Here is a 21794-nt window from a genome sequence, read left to right as displayed (position 1 = left end):
TCTCCAGGTAATATGTACAAAAAAAGAACTCTGTATAGCAGGTGCCTCATCTGGCAGGATTTCAATGAAAAATTACCCGAGTTAATGAAGATGAAGGAATGCAAAGGAGAAAAATTATCTTAATAATTCATCTGTAACTGCTTTTGTGAAGAGTCAGAGATACAAATAATAAATACAAATATAATATAAATTAAAAAATAGATACTATGAAAACAAATATACAGATATTAATATGGAAAAAGTTATAAATTATTCAGAAAGTGCTTTGTTTAAATTTGTTTCCATGGAGGATTTTGTTCAATGGTAGTTTATCTTCCAGTCTGAAGATAATCAAAAATCCAATTCACTGTTGCTAGGGGCATTATTATTTTATCTTAATTTGGAGAAAACTGATTCTAATGCATTAAAAGTTTTCTTCAAGCAAGAGAAAGCAGAGAGTAGCTCTGTAATTAGAACAGTTTTCCTACGACTGGTTCATGGCACTACTTAAGAAACAAACAAACAAAAAAAACCAAAACCCCACATTTACTCCAAGTCATTTACTCTTTCATTTCAAGGAGGATTAAAATTTTGTCTTTACAGTAATTAAGTAATGTATTATTAGCATTCAGTATCAGTCACAATACTATAATTCGTTCAGTAGATATTTCTCAGTTACCTGGTTAACATAAAAATCCCAAACGACCTCTGATTTTACTTCAAAAACCAATCAGCCCTTTTGTATGTCATTTGCCTTTGAGCAGATAAGAAGCTTACAAAAGTAAAATTACAGTGCTTACTCAAAAATCTAATCTGCACTGGGCTGATTTGCCACCAGCCCCTCCCCAACCTGCAGCAATATTTTCAAAGATTCATTTTTCCTGTGGCCAATATTTCATTGCTGTCAATTTCAATTCTTAGACCAATAAATCAAACCCACTTATTTCTTGAAACAGTGAAAAAGTAAGAAGCTGAAAAGGAATACCTCATTTCTTGTGTAAAGAAAGAATACTGGATTTGTATAAGGGAGAGAAACAGAGGGCACGACTGCTTGTGACCGTGACAGACGAAACCGGTCAGGAGCTGGTACACCAAGTCCTGCGAGTCCTTAATGCAGAGCAGGAGCAGCATCGTTTGGTACCCAGCTGCACAGCAGGACCTGGAGCAACTCCTGCTCTGCATTCTGTAGCTTAAAAATGTGTAGTTGCAGGAACTACTTAGTGGAGTGGCCATCAGCTCCAGAGACCTTCTGCTAGTTGCCACATCCAAGCTCTCCTCTAGGTCGTAGACCCATAATTTCACTGGGATGAACTCATTTACCTTCCAGAATTTTCCAGCTCTTGCAATGGTCTTGTTTGCAGCACCTTTAATTGCACCATGGTCTGATCCAGACAGTTGGAGGAATGCCATCAACGCGTGTTTGACCCAAGTGGTTCAACTGGGCAGGGAAAACACCATTATTGATGGCTATATGCGTATGATTAGCATAATGATGTGTGTCAGGTGTGATATAATTTAGAGTGGGTGAAAAAGGCTGCTGATTGATACACTGAACATACCCATCCACAGTGTCAGGGCCTATACCCCTTGTTATCTTCACTACACCAGTGTACAACAACTCTTCTGACAGGATCAGCAGAGGTACCAAAGGTATATATTGATACAAATGAAAGAAAAATCTGGCTCCAAGAGAAAGATGAAAACACCTGAGAGGATATGCATAGTTCCTCAAGAGCTGTGTCTCAGTGTGCATCGTTCTAGCTTCAACATCTGAATAAAACTGGCCTGTGCCCCATTCACAGGTCATAACAGAGTCAGGAAGGCTGTTGAGTGTAAACATTAGCCATGCTTCTGAATCTCTGCAGTTTGGGTTTTTTGTTGTGGTTTTTTTTTTTTTGTCTGTTTGGGTTCAAAACGTTTTGTTCTAGGGGTAGAGTCATCTCTGAAAGCCTTGTAGCTCTGTTTGTAGGGATTGCACTTACCTTAATATGTTTACTTGAGAGGCAGGGTGTAGTAGCAGGAGATCAATCATTCACTAACAGGTCTGACAGGTCCCAGGACAAAGCCCACCTCTCATCATCCCGGCCTGGCTTCCCAGAGACACCAAATGGCGTCCCAGAAAGTCCTGGAGCAGTGAATGGGTGGAGGCACCAGAGTGCATCAGCAAAAACACATGTTTGGGGTGAAAATGCAGTTCCATCAAGTGTTATTGTTCACCTGGACGAGGGCAAGATTTCACATTTATTTCTGGATTGTTCTGATGGCTCTTTTATCTAGACTAAGCATCCACAGGTACACTTTGAAACACACTCATTAGTTTCTTAGACATGCAAATAGCCACTGAATTTAAACTGCCTTCATCCTCTGCCTCACGTACCTGAATCACTAAAGAAATGACTCAGGACATTTTCCTTCTCAAGACCAAAGGTGCATCAGAACCTTTTTTACTGACATGTAATCATATGATTCTAGACACTAGGAGAGCTCTTTAGTCCTAGACTAGACGCAATATTTCACTTATGCATTTAAGTAGATATTTCAATCTGTAACTTTACATTTTGGACTTTTTTTATATAAAAAAGAACCAGATAAAATCTACACTTTACTCAAGCAGTAACTGAAGAAAAAAATAACATCTCTCATTACATCTGCTCAATGCTACAACTACTTCATTTAAAATAACAGCAGTGTCAAAAAAGAAAAAAAACTTAAACATAACTATGTATTTAAGCTTTCCTTTTGCAATTGCTCCAGGCTCAGTTATGCACAACGTTCAGAGGAATTTGAATATAATTGAAGCTTTCTCTTTTTTAATGTGTGTGTCTCTGGAGGTGAGCAGACACCATGTGCCACCCACTTTACTATTTTGCTTCAGAGATTTGACTTATTGAGTAGTAAGCTTAATGCAAATAAAATGGCTTTCCCCTCCTGGCATTTGGCAGGCATACAGAAATGCAGCGGAAGAGCACAGCACCTAGAGACATGCGCTTCTCAGAACCGTGTTCGGAAAGAATAGAAAGCATTTAAATTCAAAACGAACCATCTGTGACAACCCCTAAGCAGTGGCTCATTTCAGAAAGTGCAAGCCTGGGAATAAAAGTGAAACTGTACATAACTGTCAATTAAAATAACCTAATATAGACTTTTCTGCCCTTGGGGGGAGGGTGGGCGCAGATTTTCTGGAAGCCCACTCTTTTTCATTTCCTTAGCATACATTTTACAGTTCAGGAGAACCAAAACACATCTGTAGCTCACGTATATTACACACCTCATGGGAGAAAAGGTGATGGAGGAGGCACTACCATTGCGGATCACCTCTCAGCGGTTCATATCCACAACTGGTATAAGCTAATGCAACTTCACATCAAGATTAATTCTAAAACAATTTCTAAGAGAAAAGTGACTTCATATTAGAAATGAGTTATTTACCATTCCGCATTTGGGAAATCTAAAATACTGTATGTTAAGACAGTTGTGTTCAGAAATTAAAACCAGAGTTTCTGTCAGTTTACTCAGATCAGAAACGAACCGAGCAATGTCAGCGTAGCCAAGGTAAGTAGAAACACATGGGAGCTCCTGCTTGCTCAAGCACTATATATACACTATACGCTGGCTGGCTACACCTTTGGATTGACAGGATTTAAATCAGATCAGAATTTGGTCCTCAGAGTATTCAACAGGCAGTTCTGGGAAATGGTCCAGAAGAATTCAGTCAGTAACCATGAAGACTCTGTCATTTCATAAGATATAAGTTGCAGACTGAAGAAATATGTATTGTTAGGCAGTAAAATTACAGTTTTATTTCTTATTGAATTTGGAGCTATACTGCAAGCTGTAGAAAATTCTCAGCTCATAGAACATTGTGTATATTGACTGAATCTGGAAAATACCCCCGGTACAGCAGCTCTCAATCCTGCCAGGATGCTTTCCATAGACACTGAGCTGCAATTGTATGTGTGTGAATACCAAGCGTTTTTCAAAGCCTTCCATTTTATTGCTGCTATTTAGTAAGCAGCAACTTTGTCAACTGAACAAGTATATGGTTATTTAAAAATGTAAAAACCTGAAAGGTATTTTAAATACTGTTTTATCAACATTCAGGTGTTAATCTATGGTTAAAGCAACCAAGATAGTAGCACAGCGGCAGCAGTTCAAGGTCTGCTTGCCTTGAATGCACGCAGAGTCCCACCACAGGCAAAGTCTGATCACAGGACTGGACTGCAGCAGTGAGAAAGTGGTGTGCACCTCTCATCACGGACTTGCCTGCACAGATCAGATCTACTTGCAAGAGGTACCCCAGGGCATGGCTGTGGCTGCGTCACCGTCACCAACCCCAAGGTCTCAGCTGTAACTCTTTCTTCCAGGTATTCCTTTCAAGATGAAGAAGACATGTTCATGGTGGTTGATCTCTTACTTGGAGGTGATCTGCGTTACCATTTGCAACAGAATGTCCACTTTAATGAAGGAACGGTTAAGCTGTACATTTGTGAGCTGGCGCTTTCCCTGGATTATTTGCAGAGGTACCACATCATTCACAGGTGAGTGAGGGATGGACTGCTTGCTTCTGGCACAGCAGAGGAATTTTATCACATACCTGTTGACATGGTTCTGTTTATTCGAAACCTCTGAAGAGTTTTCATTGTTATCCAAGGGTGGGATTCAGCTCTGAAAAGTTTTTTTTAAGTGGTTTTTTTTTTCTGCCCTCAGCCATTCAGTAGCTCTGTATCCTCCTCAATCTACCCTTTTCTTGTTTTTATTTCATGATATGATGTATGTTTTTTACTATGGTCTTTAAACACTAACTACAACCCATAACAACCTCCTGAATGCTTTTAATTTATTTTTAGTTCTCCAGTGCCCCAATGTTCCTGAACACAAAAATGTTGTTCTCCAGTACAACAACTTCACACAACAGCATCAGGGAAAGGTCACAAAACCAAAGGCTGAGAATAAAGAATATTTTGTTTACTTTCAGAATCTGCATGAAGGTCAGAAGGAGGAAGAGAGGTGGGGAAATAAGAGAAATAGTAGAAAAAAAATGGAACTGTGATAGATAGTGCATCCCTTTGCACTGCTCAGATTACATCAATCTGTTATTTTTACTGCCTTACGGAGGGCATAGTATTCATGTCAAAAAAGGTGTCAAATATCAGGGTCTGTTTGTTTTCCTTAAACAATTTGTCATTTAACTGAAGCAGAGGGTTAACTTCTCTTTTTATGTTTACACAGCAACTAGGAAATTCTGAAATGATGGGCTTGAGCCTCTGTTTTAGTCTTTTTGGGCTACATTCAGGACATTCCTCCCTCATTTACAGTGGTCTGAATACAAAAATAATTATGTTTGTGTGTTACTGAAGCTGGATGTGAGTTTCAGAGGCCAAACTAAAATAAGCTGTGCCATAGATCTTCCAGTGTCCAGTATAAATAAATTCCTCCAAATATATTAATTGAGAGTTTTCATCCTGTCTACCCACCAGAACTGCCTCGTGATTTAGCGAGAACCAAGAAAAAGTATGATCTGACTTTCTGAAGAGGGAGAGTCTGTACAAAATCTCTCTGATCTGAGGTGCAGGGGTAGATGGATGGGTGCTCTGTATTGCTGAAACTGTGCAAGAAAAAACTCAAGTGAAATTGTAACAGTTGTTTTGCTTGCAATTAAAACCCCCACAAATGTTGCAAGCAATTTCTGAAATTTTGTATCTTTAGCACAGTTCTTATTTTAGTACATTTCCATGTATTTTGCATACGTTTTCCTTCCTCAGTGAATATTTTAAAAGCGGAGCTCAGAATTTTGGCTGACCTTTGTTTCTATGCCTTTAGGAACATTCTTGGTGAAAAAAAAATTGATGAGCGTTTTTCTCACCCTCATTTAAATGACGAGACATTTTATGCAAATAGGCTGTCAAAGCATTCATGAGAGAATCCAGTTTGTAATCAAAACTTGTATTTTGCTACAAGCCTGCGACTTAAAAGCGTTTCACAGAAAAGTCTGTGAAAGGTGGCAGATGTCTTGAGAGAACGAAGGGCGGGATTGAAGTCGTCGTGGTTGTTTATGGTTTTTTGTGCCAGTGCCTGCATTGCCATGGTCCAACTGTGAAACTGGGCAAGACACTTTGTTCTCTTCTGTATTACTTCACCATGACTAGCAAGCACTCGATTTTACATAATTTTCTCTTTTGCCCTGGTTGTAGTACAGATTAACACCACTGGCTTCAACACATGTTGATTAGCACCAAGGCAGGGAAAGGCATGGGGGTCTGGAGCTCGTCGTTGGCTCCATGTGGGGGCAAGTTCTGGGATCTGGTTTTTGCTTTCACTCTACACTAAAAGTTTTCACAAGACCAGAAGTGTCAAAATACCTGTGCCTCAGCCTGTGGTGGGTCTCACTGGCTGCTTAGCTCAGATTATCATTTAGGGCATAAAGGATCTGGTTCAGGGCTCCACTGTGTTATAGAAGAGATGTTTATTTTGAAGCTGGCAGACCCGAGATCTGAGCATGGCTCTCCCACTTCACTACTTACTGCCCCAATCACCCAACCGTGGCACAAGGAGCCTTTCATCTCTCATCTCCCACCAATTACCATAAAATCTCGAATGATGCACATGCCAGTGAACATGTTACTTAGCCAGGAGAGTCCCAGCACATTCTGCCTTCTGCCTCACCACCACCTGGAACAGTACTCTGTGGGACAGGGCCTCAGCAGCCATAAATCTCTCTAGCGTGGCTGGCATCAAAATGCTCATCTAAATTGGCTCCAGAGCTGAGCCAGCAGCGATGCACAGCGAGGAGATGTGTAGCCACTACTTTACCGTTGCAAAGACACCATCTCAGTCAGGTGTGAAACCAATGAGCTGGCTGGTGTTCACACCTTGTGGTAGCAGACCTCAGCAATATTGCAACCAAGTCCTTCCAGGCAGCATTCAAATGCTAACCCACAAAACTCTATTAGATCTTTCACTTTTACATGAGACCACTGGAAGCAAGAGGGAGAAGAAAAAGGTTAGTGAGTCACAGGGTCATTGAGAGAGACCCCCACTAAATTTTGTCTGTGCTACAAAGAAAGAATGGTTGAGTGATTCATCAGACTGGGTGGGTGGATTTTCAAATTGCAGTATTGTAGAGATGAATATATGATGTGTGAGTCAGGAACTTAACTCCTCCTCAATATTTACAGATGTGTATGAAATGTGTTCAGGTTTCCATTACTATTGCATCCGGCAACATGACAGATGGTTTTTTCATGATTAACCTGCAGCCCCAGGAGTTTGCTATGAAAGAAAGCGGTAATGAAGGAGACAGGAACTATCAGGCATGTATGAATGGACGTACCAGAGTCCAGATCCATGTTATGACAGTTCCCCTTGGAGATGCCATACAGTGCCTCTGCACTTGCCGATGTGGCTAGCGTTGCGTGCTTTGAATGGGGCAAGCATTTCAGCAATACAAGTATTGTTTCTGCAGGGACAACTTTAACCATAAATTGTGTAAAAACCACTACTGCTCTGCTGTGTTTATGAAACTTGTAGTTTTTATTAATCACATCCATGTATATAAATCCATGTTTGCCATGCACAATCCTGCAATAGAGGATGTATTTATTATGACACAATAATAAATGCTGCACTCTGTGTCTCGCTTGCAGCTCTATTGTAAATTTTTGCATTTACATAGATGTTCTGCCAGAATTATAAAAACTTTAAAAAGAAAAGCTATAAGTTTCAAGCTATGATCTGAAGACTATTCTGGGCAAATTTTTCACTTAACTTGCACAACACCTAACTTAATATTGAGATATCTCCAAATTGTTTGTCTTGGGTAATGGCTACATCACAAAACCTTATTTCCCCACAGCCCTGCTGTAATAATATTTTATCTGCATTTCTTAAATGAAAAAACATTTTTTTAGAAGTTGGGTGAGTAATGTTTATTATAGACCCTCGGATCCAGTACGCACAGAAAGATTTCTGACAATTCACATGGTCCCATTCATTCCCTAATGCTGGATCAAATCCGGCACCCTGCACTAGCGGACATCGAGTTTCAAGGTGGAATGACAAAAACATTCTTTCCAGCACTGCCTGTATAATACCAGTGAATAATGTGTTGGACAAAAGTTTTCCCATCAAAGGCTGAATAAACTTATTTCAACCATGGGTAATTCAACCTCCTCCTTTCACAAATGTTGCTGTTCATACATTTCAATAAAACCACCTGCTTCCTCAGCAAAGCAGGCTGCCCATTTTCATTCAGCTGATTCTTCCAGCAGTAGCTCCGGTGTTGTCCCTCCCAGGATGCTCTTGCAGCTAGAGCCTGGGCTGGGTGCAGCTCTGGCCCTGCGGTGCTGCGGCTGCTGCCCAAGTAATGCTCTCATGATGATAAAATCACATTTGCTCTTTCTAAGGGGGCAAGTGCTAACTGCATTGCCCTTACAACTTTTCATCATCATTTGGCTCCATCAGTTTTCATCTGCTCAGAAAGGAGGCTGGATGTGGCAGATGTCTGGAAAAGAAATTGCAATAACCTTCCAGCACAATTTGAGGATACTGGACTAGCTGTTTGATCTGCATGCCCAGGGCTTTTTTTTTATTTCACTGGGGTTTTTTAAATGCAAACCCATTTGTGTGTGTATGTGTATATATGTAAGCACCAATATAAATTTTTGGTTGAAGCACAATATGACTGGAGTCAGTCTGGCTTGGCAGGTCTGTGCCGCATGGCTACTGTGATCACTGCTCTCTTCCATTCCTGCAAGTTCTGCTTCCAATGGAGAGTAGCACCAGGAGCTATTCCAGCTCTGAACAGCTACTTAGTAGCAGCGCAGGGTAGGCAAAAGCTAGTGGAAAATGGTGACAAATCAAGCATTACATTCTCCTCTGCCAGCTGACCCGCTGCAGAGTAGAAGTGTCTTGCTACTACCAGCCAGACAAAATGTAATCTTCATTCAGCACTGCTAGGCTGGGCTGTGGTGCAGGAGATTCCTGTTTGTTCACCACCATTGGGCCCTTCAAGGCATCCAGCAGTCCGGTGAAATAAGTAATATGTCTACATGATTAGACTCTTCTTTAAAACAGGCCTTCCCAGTCTCACTTGTGACACCATACACCAAAAGAACAAACTCTAATTTAAAATGTTCCCTTCATAACACTATCCATTTAGTATGTAAGCAGTAAATAGGTTTGGAAATGATTCGAAAATGGAGAATTTGCCTTTTATTTTTTTCTCACAGATGTCACAGGCAGAATAGTGCCAACCTGAGATTTACCAGGCTATGTTAAAAGGACACAGTTCCTTTCAGATTTCAGTAGTTTTTTCTTGCTGATAAACATGTGCAGATGAAGAAGAAAATGTAGTAGATTCTGAAGTAGATGAAATAGGAAAAAAATAACCACAATGTGACTGCTATTCATAGGCACTACCAAAGATCATGACAGGTCAAGAGGCCTGTCCATTGAATTTTCTTAATTTGTCTTCCCATGCCTCTTCCATGGCTGTGTATTACATTCCTTAAACAAGTGCAAGCCCACATTATTTCCAAGGACAAATTGCAGGAACCAGATATTGAGTTAGGTAAGAGAAGCAAATTGGAAAACATATTAAAACAGCCAAAAAAGAAACACCATGCAAACCACAAAGCACAGAAAACCTGCTGAATGCTTATGAACCAGCACTGATCAAAAAGAAAATGATTCACAAATTCTAGGCACAAAAGGTATTTAAATTTCAGTTGTGTCCTTAAAAAAAAAGTTAGATATCACAAGATATGAATATGGAGAGAACAAGTCTTTCAACTTTTGAACGGAGTTCTCTACCTACAAGAACAAATTAATTTTACTTCTGTTTGGCAATAGTAAAAGAAAAATTTATCTGATGTACCAGATGACATACTGCAAATAAATGAAGTTGGTTTGGAAACACAATGAGATTTCAATATCCAGAGACTAGATTATTAATGAAGTAAAACTGCCTGTACCGGGGAAGAGATGCAGGGAGCACCGAGATGCGTGCTGCTCCACTGGGTGCTCCAGCCCTGCCACTGGCACTGGTTTGACCTTTTATTGTGGGCATAGTGTGCTCTCCCTTCATCACTCAGGTGCAATACCAGAAGACACCTGCCAGACCCTCACTCCTTTCGTACCCCATTGCTGAGGGATCCTCGTTGCAGTCAGCAGGGGATTGCTTGGCTCCTTACAGTTTTCAAGTGAGTAGATGAAGTTGACCCTTGGCCCTTTCTTTCCCCCTCCTTCTTCTCATTATTGCAAAGTTGTAAGAATGTGCTTATGTGAAATATTTTCTTTAGTTGAGGAAAAGTCACCTCACAAGCCCTACATCTTTTAAAATTTAGGTGTCCAGTCGATGTTAGGAGAGGGAAGATCTGAACTGTAGGCTGAGTTTGGCCAACTATCTTGCCTTAGGTGACAAACTTTCAGTGGCCAAAAGTGACCTAAGTCACCCCCATCCTAAGTGCTTGTTCTTGCCCTATACAGCTCTAGGGAACAAGTGTCCTTCACTAAAAAATAAGTTCTGTTACTGTAGTTGATTTTCTTGTTGCTTGCTTCTCTGTTTAAAAACAGACACCCAGGCAAGCGTAAATATGATCCACAGAGGAGTGTACAACATGCATCTAGAAGAAAAAGCTGTATATTAATTCTTCCTAGTTCTTCTATAATGCAACTAGAAAGCATTTCAAACCATTTTATCTGCATTCTAATGTTTACACACTGATTTAAAGGTTTTCCTGAATCCTTTCTCACCTCACTGTCTCTTCACTGCAACCAACAGAATAAAGATGAAAACATCTTGCTTTTTCTAAAACTATAAAATCATAACACTATGTCTAGGGCATTGCGGACTTATATGTGTCTGACTTGCTCCTGCTAGTCATAGCTCCCTACTCCTCACTGCTGGAAAACACAGCTCTCCTGGAGCAAGGTAAAGCATTTGCACAGAGGGAATCAGCACTCAGGCTGTTCATGGCTAAGTACACAGAACAGGAGGCAATGTAGAGAAACTGAGTTCCAGGCAAATTCAGACTCTCTGCCATGTCAGAAGGTACAAATCTTTTTGAAAATGGGCAACAAAAAGCTACTAGGGAATTACCTTGCCATAGAGCTTGCTGCTGCAGTGAGCGTAGGTATTATACACCAGTTGGCCAGTTCCATGCTCTGTTTCCCACTTTCCAGTCACTATGCCAGGGCCTACACCATTGGCTTTTCCATCTATGTCTGTCTTCCAGAGACTTTCTTAAAGCCCATTCTTATGTTTATTTGGGGGTTATAATGATTTGCTTCTACGAATTGCTTCTAGTTTTTGCAGAGTGCACCCCCACCTATATCAGCTGCCATCTCCTTTCTCTGTTACTGTTTTTTCCCTCCTTCTGGTTTTCTTTAGAATCATAGAATCGTTTAGGTTGGAAAAGACCTTTAAGACCATCAAGTCCAACCATTAACCTAACCCTGCCATCCCACCACTAAACCATGTCCCTAAGCACCTTGTCTACCCGTCTTCTAAATACCTCCAGGGATGGAGACTCGACTACTTCCCTGGGCAGCCTGTTCCAGTGCCAGACAACCCTTTCATTGAAAAAAATTTTCCTAATGTCTAACCTAAAGCCTTTATTAATCCCTTTACGTTAATCTGCCTTTTAGGGAGAAAAATCTTATACAAGCAGTCTTCAGGGCACATATATAAAAATACTACACGTCTGTCATCTCCACAGTTTATCACCCTATTGATGGATAAAGAAAGGAAATGGTATCCTTCCTTCCTTCCTCCACTCCTCAGTACTGAAATTCTGATCATGAATCATTTTCAGATATTCAGACACTGAAGCTGAAGATGCTGACAGAATTGAAGCAGAGCTCTGTATTCAAGATTATCTCAGGTCTCCATCCACAAATCTGATCTGGTTTATGCTAGTTTTCTGCTTCAGTATATTGCTGGTTTCTTCATGGCCAATGCAGTGTATGATCAGAGTCATCTTTCTTTCACAGAAATCTGTCACAAATTTCTTGGTGTGGCTTTAAAGCTTCAAGTGATTTTAGTATAGGCATCTGCTCCCAACTTATGTATACTAGCAAAGACCACTGTATTAATAGCATATTGATATTGTAATTCTAACTATAATAACCAAGAATATTAACAACTACATTTAAATACTTTTGAATAAGTAATTAAGATGATTAGGCACTTCATCTAGAGAGGCATAACAGTGCCCACAGTATTAATTGCTGGCCTCATATGGCACTGGTTTGGTGGCCCTTGCCCCCCACCTCCCATCCCAGAGCGGTGCTGCTGTCCCGGCCTCCCTGTGCCAGTGGGAGGGGAGGAGAGGCTCCTCTCACCAGCAAGATCAAATCAGCAGTGCAATGCAGTGAAGTCTTAATTAACATGGGAGAGAAGAAGAGCTAACCCCCTCTGATACAACATTGATCCATTTTTCCAAAGCTTTGGCGTTAATGTTATATTAAAAGTATTCTGATACATTTGCATCTTGGGAATTTCACATCATGGCAGTATGCAGGCCTATGCTCTCCACTGAAGTGGCAGATTTGCATGCAATGTGCTTGAGTCATTTTCTTTGTTTGTAGTCAGTAAAGAAATTTAAAATCTTCAATTAAAATATGTAGACGGAGAGAGGGAATATGGAAAAAGACTGTTCTCTTCAGACTGAGCAAAGTATAAACCAATAGCAACATATGGACAATTTCTTCTTTCTCCTGTTTCTGCTTTAATGGTTGCAATATTTTTTCAGCTTGGATGAGCAATACATACATAGAGTATTCTATCATTCCCTTGGAGATTTCCTTACAACATAAGTTTTGTTTTAATGTATGGAAATATAACAAAGACTTAAGGCAAAAAGTGCACATTGCATTATTTCCTCATGAGTGCAATAGTCTTTTATATCTCAGGAATCGAGTAGATTGTCCATGGTGTGGTAGAAGGCATTTCATTAAGGATATTGCAACTTAAGCTTCCTTCTTGCCTTAGAAATGCCTTCAACAGCTTTCAGTACAGCTTTGATATTTCAGGTGAGATGTGGTCTGCTTTGTACAATTTTTGACTTAGCAGATACAAGGAGGGATGAGAAAGAGCGGGAATTGTAACACTGATCATCTGACAGAGTTTCATCTTTTGAAACAAATCATCTGGCGGTCAGGGACTGTAATTAAAATACAGATTGCCACGATATTTGTTCTGGTGAAGTTGCCTTCTTGACTTGTTTTCTCTTGCATTTATTCTCTATATCCTTTTTCTGGGAGCTCCTCAGGGCATTCCCTCAAGGTTATTTTCAAACATTTCTGTATCCTCTGTGAACTCCAGTCCCAACTCCCCGGATGGGTTTTACAGAGGAGAAAGCACAGCAGCTCAAAGCTTTGATGCCGTAGGACAGACAGTCCTACAGATGAGCCTCCGCTTCTCCCAACACGTGTGTACTCCGCTCATGCTCCCCTCGGGCGAATTTCCTACTGACCCCGTGGGGCTAACTGCACTTCCCTGCAGTGGAGGAGGCAAGGCAGGCTGTGACTCGGCAGCTGGAGTGCTCTTGCACATGCAGAACTCCTGTCGGCAGGGAAAGGCCTTAAAATGTGGTGCCAAACGGGGGCCTTGCAAGGTGGGAGCAGCACTTGGTGGACAACACACTTTTAATGAACCAAAACTCACTGAATTAGATTCTGGTGAATTTAGTCATTCTTTGCACTGATGATCAAAATAATCTTTGCAGTCAGCCTAGCAAGAATGAGAAATAACCTCTGCCCAGTGGCTACCGGTTTTATTCAGCCATTTATCTGTTCGTCTTGTTGTACACATAAAACTTTGGCGCTGTTCTGAGTGCAGGGGAGTTGCTTTCTAGGCTACTGACAAAAGCAATAGAAGGCTGGAGCTTCTTGACTATTCTGTGTCTAATCAGGTTATAGTCTCACAGTTTATTTCAGTGATATTCCTATTGCACATTTCACACTTTTTTTTAGGTTTTCAGGTTTAATTATGAGCACAGGTACTTTAGAAGATAAATATGAGTTTCTGATGATAAAACTGTTGGCCTTCTTTCACAGAATCACAGAATGGCAAGGGTTGGAAGGGACCTCAGGAGATCATCTAGTCCAACCCCCCCTGCTAAAGCAGCTTCACCTAGAGCAGGTTGCACAGGACTTCGTCCAGGCGGGCTTTGAATATCTCCAGAGAAGGAGACTCCACAAACCCCCTGGGCAGCCTGTGCCAGTGCTCGGTCAACCTCAAAGTAAAGAAGTTCTTCCACATATTCAACTGAAACCTGTGATGTTTCAGTTTGTGCCCATTGCCCCTTGTCCTGTTGCTGGGCACTACTGAGAAGAGTCTGACTCCATCCTTGTGACATCTACCTTTAAGATATTTGTATGTGTTGATGAGATCCCCTCTCAGTCTTCTCTTCTTTAGACTAAACAAGCCCAGCCCCCTCAGCCTTTCCTCACAGGGGAGATGCTCCAGTCCCCTCATCATCCTTGTTGCTCTCCTCTGAACTCTCTCTAGGAGTTCCTCATCTTTACACAGATACTGTCTCTACTGTCAGGTTTAGTTTAGGTTGTAAGCATTTTGAGGTTCAAAACGTATTTTTCTCTGGCTTTATTCAGCTCTCAAACTTCATTAGTTTCTGGTAAAAACCAATACTGCTTAAAACCTCATCTTTCTCTGTAGTTGTTATCATTCAACATCAAATGATGTGCAATGGAACTAGAATGATAAAAGACTTCATGAATGATACAAAACACTACAAGAAAAATAACAGCACAGAAGGTATCAATTTTTTAAGAGTGTCGGAAAACCAAGCTGGTCAGACAGCCTTAGACCAAGCTTTGAATGTCTAGTTCAAAGTCTGGACCTTCAGTGAATGTGGCTGATTTTTCAGCCAGCTGAGCAGTTACATTTTGGAGAGCCAGTAGCAAGAAAAAAAGAAATTGGTGGTAAGAGAGATGACTTGAGCATACCGAGAAGAAAAAGGACATCATCTCCATGCATAAAGCGTGGAGGAGATGTCCAGATAGGCACTAGGAAGGATGAAGAAGAGACCAGGGAGTGCAGAGTGTGGTGTGGGCAAGGGAAAGCTGCTGTGGAGAGGGGCAGTCGCTGCAGGTCAAAATCAGGAGTGGCCAGAGAGAGGGGAGAAGGTGGGAGAGAGGCACCATGAAGCTGGGAGGTGCCATACCAGGCGGAATAGGGAGGCGATGCCAGTGTATGAATGCCAGGTCAGAGGGGTAAGGCTTACTGAAGCTGAGAGGTGTTGAATATGTCTCTCTTGGTCATCGCTGGGGTCAAACAGCTTTATTCACCAGCTGTGAAAAACCTTGCTCAGAATTATGCAGATAGGAATTAATACACTGGCATAAAAATTATTCTCTCTGTGTATTCCTAGAAAAGGTGCTGATGTGGGGAAATGCAGTCTTAGATTTGCTGTGTTGCTCTCTCGAGGTGCTACAAAAACTGAGATATGTCCTCTTTAAAAATGTCAAATCAATAGGTCTACTCAACGAGTGTCAGAGGTCTATTTTGGATGCAAGTCAATAAACAATAATTGACTTATTGTCAATAATCAATAACAATTACTAATAGAGTCACTTAGCAAGACTTGCTGAGTGGAAAACCTATTGCCAGAATGCTGCATTTCTCAGCTGTTATGCTAATTAAATGTATTAGTTATCTGGAGTTCTGCCTTTAAAATCTACAGAAACTTGCACCTTGTCTCTTAATTTGAGATGCTGCAGAATTTCCCCCTGATGGTGCACCTTCAACTCTTCTGCAAATGTGCTCAGCCACAGAAACACTCTACAGGCGGACCCCAATGCAGACACATGCACTTACATAAGTATAGAGAGTTGAACACTAATTAAAGTACCAGCTTATTCCCCTGAGTCCCAGAGTGCCTCTACTGCTGAAACTAAAAATTATGAGCATGTAAGTAAGGATGTCCATTTCCAGCCAACAGTCTTTTATCCTATCATTATTGTTTAATATTTGCTTTTGGAAGATAGAATGTAGAAAAGGAATAGCATATGAGATCTAAAGCTGAGAAATTGAATTATTAAGCCTTAGCTGTCTAGATTTTTTAACATGTACATCAAACCAGTGTAACTCTTCAGTTAATGGGAAGAATGGTGGTGCTCAGTCATTGCCTGCTCCTCCCTCCAAAGAAATGCTTGGTCACCAGTTTCCTTACATCAGACACGATTTTATCTCCCTGAGATGAAACGTGGCTCCAGTTGTACAAAAGCAGCTCTGCGTGGCAGCCGGCTGAATATGAGCCAGCAGTGTACCCAGGTGGCCTAGAAGGCCAATGGCATCCTGGCTTATATCAGAAATAGTGTGACCAGAAGGAGCAGGGAAGTGATCGTGCCCCTGTACTCGGTGCTGGTGACGCCACACCTCGAATACTGTGTTCAGTTTTGGGCCCCTCACTACAAGAAAGATGTTGCATTGCTGGAACACGTCCAGAGGAGAGCAACCAAGCTGATGAGGGGCCTGGAACACAAGTCATATGAGGAGTGGCTGAGGGAACTGGGGTTATTTAGTCTGCAGAAGAGGAGGCTGAGGGGAGACCTGATTGCCCTCTACAACTACCTGAAAGGAGGCTGTAGTGAGGTGGGGGTCAGCCTCTTCTCCCTGGTAACAGATGATAGGACGAGGGGGAATGGTTTGAAGCTGCGCCAGGGCAGGTTTAGGCTAGACATTAGGAAAAGCCTCTTCACCAAAAGGGTTGTCAGGCTCTGGAATGGGCTGCCCAGAGAGGTGGCTGAGTCCTCATCTCTGGAGGTATTTAAAAGAAGGATAGATGAGGTGCTTAGGGACATGGTTTAGTGGTGGGATGGCAGGGTTAGGTTAAAGGTTGGACTCGATGATCTCAAGGTCTTTTCCAACCAAAGTGATTCTATGATTCTATGATTCTATGATTCTATGTGCCAGGTACCCTGGATGCCACAGAAAGCTGAGCTTGTGATGGCCACCTGCCTGGAGGAGAGCGAGGAACCCCCGGGGCTCCTTCCTCAGACATCCCCCGCTTAGCCTCACCGGGCTAGAAGACCATACAGAACCTCAAAGGCTTTCACGCCGCAAATGAGGAGGATGTTTTATTTGATGGCACCAACTAAAAAAATCCGTAAACGTGCAAGCTATTTTAACTACAGTACAATTTATCATGTATGAAGGATTGTGTTCTTCGTGGTGTGAGGTGACGTCAAACAAGACAATGAGCGCCAGAAGCGTGACTCCTGCAGGAGGCTTAAGTACCTGCCTGCACTTCTGTGATAACACATTACAGTCATTTGACTCGAGAACACCACCAGTTGTTTTTGTAATTCCACACAGCATGCAAGATATTTCTTATGTTTCTAAAAGCTTATTCCACAGTTCACCAAGATCTAAAGGCAGGAGTCTAGTTTTTTTTTAGTTGGCTGTCCAAGCAAGTGGATACCTAGTCAGCACAGCCAAGAGAATCTAAAAAGCTATTCAGCTCATCCAAAACCAGACATTTAATTATCTGTATAGCTCTTTACACTCCAGTGACCGTGTTGTTTATACATCCATTGCATATAAATGGGAATATAGATGCCTAATTCACAATAGAACTTAATCCAAGTATCTTAATCTGAGAGTTGAATCCCATCTCTATTTTAAATCAAATAAGTAGCAAGAATAATCCTTACAATAATTTCAGTACAAGTAGTTACTGTAACAGCAGTTTCTCTGAACGGAGGCTTGTTTAAGAACACACTCACTTCTTGCCCAGTAATTTTAACCAGGACGTGGCTATTAGAGTCTGTCAACTCAAGTAGCTCAAGCCAGTCTTTCAATCCTTATCCAGGTGCAGCACGAGGAGTTGTAATATTTGGCTGTTTGATTCTGAGCAACATGTTGTTGACATCTCTCAGAACAGGGAGACTTCTTAAAGAGGTGGTGTACTGGAATATGACTTGTGGTTTGGGTCAAATGTATCCGGTCAAGCCTCATCTATCTTAAACAGCAATCTCCAGGAATGCATATATTTATTGCTCTGGGAGTTTCTTTGTAAATGTTCCCTCTTAAAAGCATCCAAGGTTATTCTTAGAAGTAATTTATTACATTCCTTTCCAGGATAGGTGAGGCTGGAGGTAGAAATGTGTTGTGAGATTTCTGTTCAAAACATTAAAGATTGGTTGGAGGGAGCAAAATCAGATATTTGCCCCTCAGTTTCAAAGAATTAACCCATCGGTTGGTGGATTTCACAAGAAGGCCTGCCAGCTTCTACTGACATTTCAGGTAGTAGCAGGTCAGGTTTTTTAATTATTTACCAAATCCAATTTGCTTTCCAAGCATAGATTCTCACCTCCCAGCCTGGCCCTACTGCAGCTCACTTTTACATATATTATATCTATAGAACCAAGGGAAGCATATGCAGGACATCAAAGCTCACTTGACTGTGGAACTCACCCAGCCTCCTCCCTGTGATATGTCTTGGTTGTTTAGGTTACAGAGTCTGAGGTGGTCAATTTGAGACATAAAGGCCCAAATACTTACACCTGTGGTACTCATGGTATGGGCACGAGCCAGTAGAAGATGATGGCAGTGGTGAGGGCAATGCGGAATCTGACATTCATGCTAGCATTTGAGGTTTTGGATCAGAGTGAAGAGCATAGCAGTGCATGGTTGTTTTCCGCTTGCTGTTCTACCACCCTTCTCCCTGCTACACTCTGCTGCTGAAACGCGGGTCAGCACAAAATGTGCTTAACGGGAAGCTCCACTGCCGCCCTGAAGGGATGACTGCCCAGGCGCTTGCTGGAAACCTGAAACCTTTGGAGGTTGCTGTCATCTTCCTTGGCCTGCGCATGCAGTCCACCATGCTGTACCAAACTTTGGTGGCCAGCCATGTCAGCTGTAATTAATTGCACTTTGGTATGGACGAAGGAAACAGTTGCTAAACAATGTGATATTATTACTGCGCATACTGCTGTTCTAACAGGCATCTGGTGAACTTTTACGTACAGAAGTTGGTAGGGCTTTTAAGGCAAATTTTAGGGATATTATACAGTAATTATATACTATGTACAGTGGCTGACTTAAACACACACATGTGTTTGGAATTCTGTATATTTTCTTTTTGAGTTTGTCTGATAAGCAGATCAAATTCTTGGAGATGGGATACATTTGAACGGATCTATTCTGTATTTCACGGGGTGTGAAACAAAGGAGCAGCTATATGAATCTCAGATGTTGCGAAACACCACCCTTTCGATGCTAGCTTTTTACAACAGATAAAGCCAGACATGCTTATCAGCAACAATGCTCTCCTGATTTATCTTTAGGCAGAGCACAAACACCATCCATTTCTTCTCTCATTTTGTTTCATGTATGGATTTCTGCCTGTGTAAATTGGAAGAGAACCTATGCTTTTTACTGGAAGGAGACTGATACTCGTTCAATTGCTGGCAGAGTACATGCTGAGTACATTCTTCGCCTTACTCCTAGGCAAAAGCTCTCACATGGTATCTCTGAGGAAAGAAGCATCATCAATGCACTGTATATGCTTTCCTGCTGGACCAGATTATTCTTTCCAAATGCCACACTCCAGTTAGTGTCTAATGAGTCGCGTACTTCCCATGGTTATCAGAGATGTCACCTGTTCTTGAAAGCTGATTCACACGTAGGGGTATGACCCTGGTACTTGTACGCGTATAAGGTCTCAGCAAGACTTGATGCTACAACACAGAAAAGATTAGAGTCATCGCCTGTGAGATTATCCACAAATCACTGCTACGTGGTGATTCTGCGTGATTCCTCCATGTGATCTGGAGAAGCATTTGGCTGAAAAGGCTTTTTGTTTGAAATGTGGTGATTTGGCATCATCACAGTGTTGACAGTTGTTCAAGGTTCCCCTCAGGGCTACCCAAAAGTCCAAGGACTGTCGTCCTGTCTAGTGTTAGCTCTAGAAAGCAGTTCTAGCAAAGGAAGTGGCACATTTGTCGTTACTTTGAGTCCTTCGGGCAAGCTGAAAACTAACCACTGGATTGCCTGCAAGTCATTTGTGCTGGGTAATGTTCACTTGGAAAAGGACCACTGTGTCCAGAAAAGGAATCCTGGATAACATAGTCTGGGCTTTGTTACGTAAAGGCTCGGTTTATATGGTCGCAGTGGCACTTTCCAATCCCAGATTCTGAGACATTGTACAGTGCAACCCAGAGGAAGCAAAGCACAGGTTCATGTTCTCCTCTGGACAACTCTTTCTAGCTTTTATAACATTAAAGAATCTTCACGTATTTTTCTTGCTATTGCAGTATATAATTACCTCTGTGATGAAGTCATATTGGATCTTCAGGAAGAACAATACAATTAAATATTCTGTGTTTAATATTTTTATTTTAATTTAGCCTCTATGCAAATTTAGGAGCTGAAGACTGTTATCTGGCTCTATATACACAGAAATATGAAAAGTTCAGTATAGGATTCCTGTTTTCAAAAAGGTCATTTTCTTCAACCTGGGATAGCCATATCTGCTACAACTATTTCTCTAAGCTAAAATCGACAAAGTGTTTCCAAAGATTGGCCATTTCGACAAATGTAGATATCATTACTGCCACCTATTGTTACAAGTAGAGAATTGAAGATATTTTCATTGTATTTTTCCAAATTGAGATAAAATTGGAAAATAACAAGCTTGTTCCAGTTGAGGTATTTGTAAGTAAGCGTGTTTTGGTGCCTTCTTTAACAGCTTTATTTTCAGAGCTATATAAAATTGTCTAGTACAATTGCTAAGAAAATCCAAGGTCTTCATGGACACCTTGGAAAAAATAGTACTAAACCAAAAAGGACCCACAGACACCATAATGCTCAGCATCACAGTAACATATTTAGCTATAGGGTAAATCCAGGTGTTCAGACACTCTTTAGAGGTGCATAGGAAAAGGTAGGGTCTTCAGCAGCCTTCGTTAGTGAGACCTTTTTCATTTATAATTATTACAGCAGTTATATCTTGCATATATACTAGAAAATGGTCTTGTTGCCACACAGGTTGCCACACAGAAGGAAGAGGCTCCAAAGTGTGATAATGGGCTGGGTGATAGCATTCCCATTGGTGTCATATGAATGCACGCTACCAGATAATTAATTGGAAGTAGTTATGGATTTTTCATTTCTGCATTAAAGCCCTAGGGGTGGGAATTGCAGAGAAAACAAAAGATTTCAAATAAAAGAGAAGATTTTAAATAGGAAGACCCAATAATTTTTTTTTTGCAAAGCCTCCTGACTTGTTGAGTTCCTCAGGTTCATGAGTAATGCATCACAGATGGTATAATAACAAAATTACATATTTCTGATTGGTGATATATATTGTTTGGGATTGCGTGTATAGAATCTTGTCAAATGTGTTTCAGTTTTATGGACTGAAGCATCTACTCATTTTTTTCACACAGAATTCTGTGGAATTCTATTTATTTCTAGATTTAGAAATTTCCTGAATGAGATTTCAACGTATAATTAAAATATCATAAAACTATTAAAACACTGTGACAAAACCAGATTACCTTTCAAGTTGTAATGTTTGCTAGTCTGAGCCTTTCTTGAAGGGAAGAGTTAATTCTTCTAAGACATCTGATATCTATCTATCCACGTGCAGGTTCTTATTTGAAAAAAACATTCTACTGGAATTTGATGATTCTGAAACTTTATCTGGTAGATCACTGCAAAACTACTAATTTGGCTCCATGTTTTATTTGCAGTCTGAAATGCAGATTTTTTTTTTCTGAATGGAGGTGGGGCTGTGCCATGGTTTAACCCCAGCCGGCAACTCAGCACCACGCAGCCACTTGTTTCC

The 21794-nt window shown here is 41.1% G+C and overlaps 1 protein-coding gene across 2 annotated transcripts in view; it reads left to right on the top strand.

Annotated features, from left to right (window-relative positions):
* Positions 1-21794, top strand: part of STK32B (serine/threonine kinase 32B) — a 150667-nt gene that overhangs the window by 61547 nt on the left and 67326 nt on the right. For both annotated transcript variants that reach the window (XM_035891095.1, XM_035891094.1), the window contains exon 3: positions 4344-4517. In XM_035891095.1, coding sequence (XP_035746988.1) covers positions 4344-4517 — 174 coding nt within the window. The remainder of the gene's footprint in view (positions 1-4343; positions 4518-21794) is intronic.

This window comes from Egretta garzetta, unplaced genomic scaffold, assembly GCF_000687185.1.
Source record: "Egretta garzetta isolate BGI_Z169 unplaced genomic scaffold, ASM68718v1 scaffold193, whole genome shotgun sequence".
In the NCBI taxonomy this organism is placed as follows: domain Eukaryota; kingdom Metazoa; phylum Chordata; class Aves; order Pelecaniformes; family Ardeidae; genus Egretta; species Egretta garzetta.
This window is presented reverse-complemented; position numbering and strand designations above follow the sequence as displayed.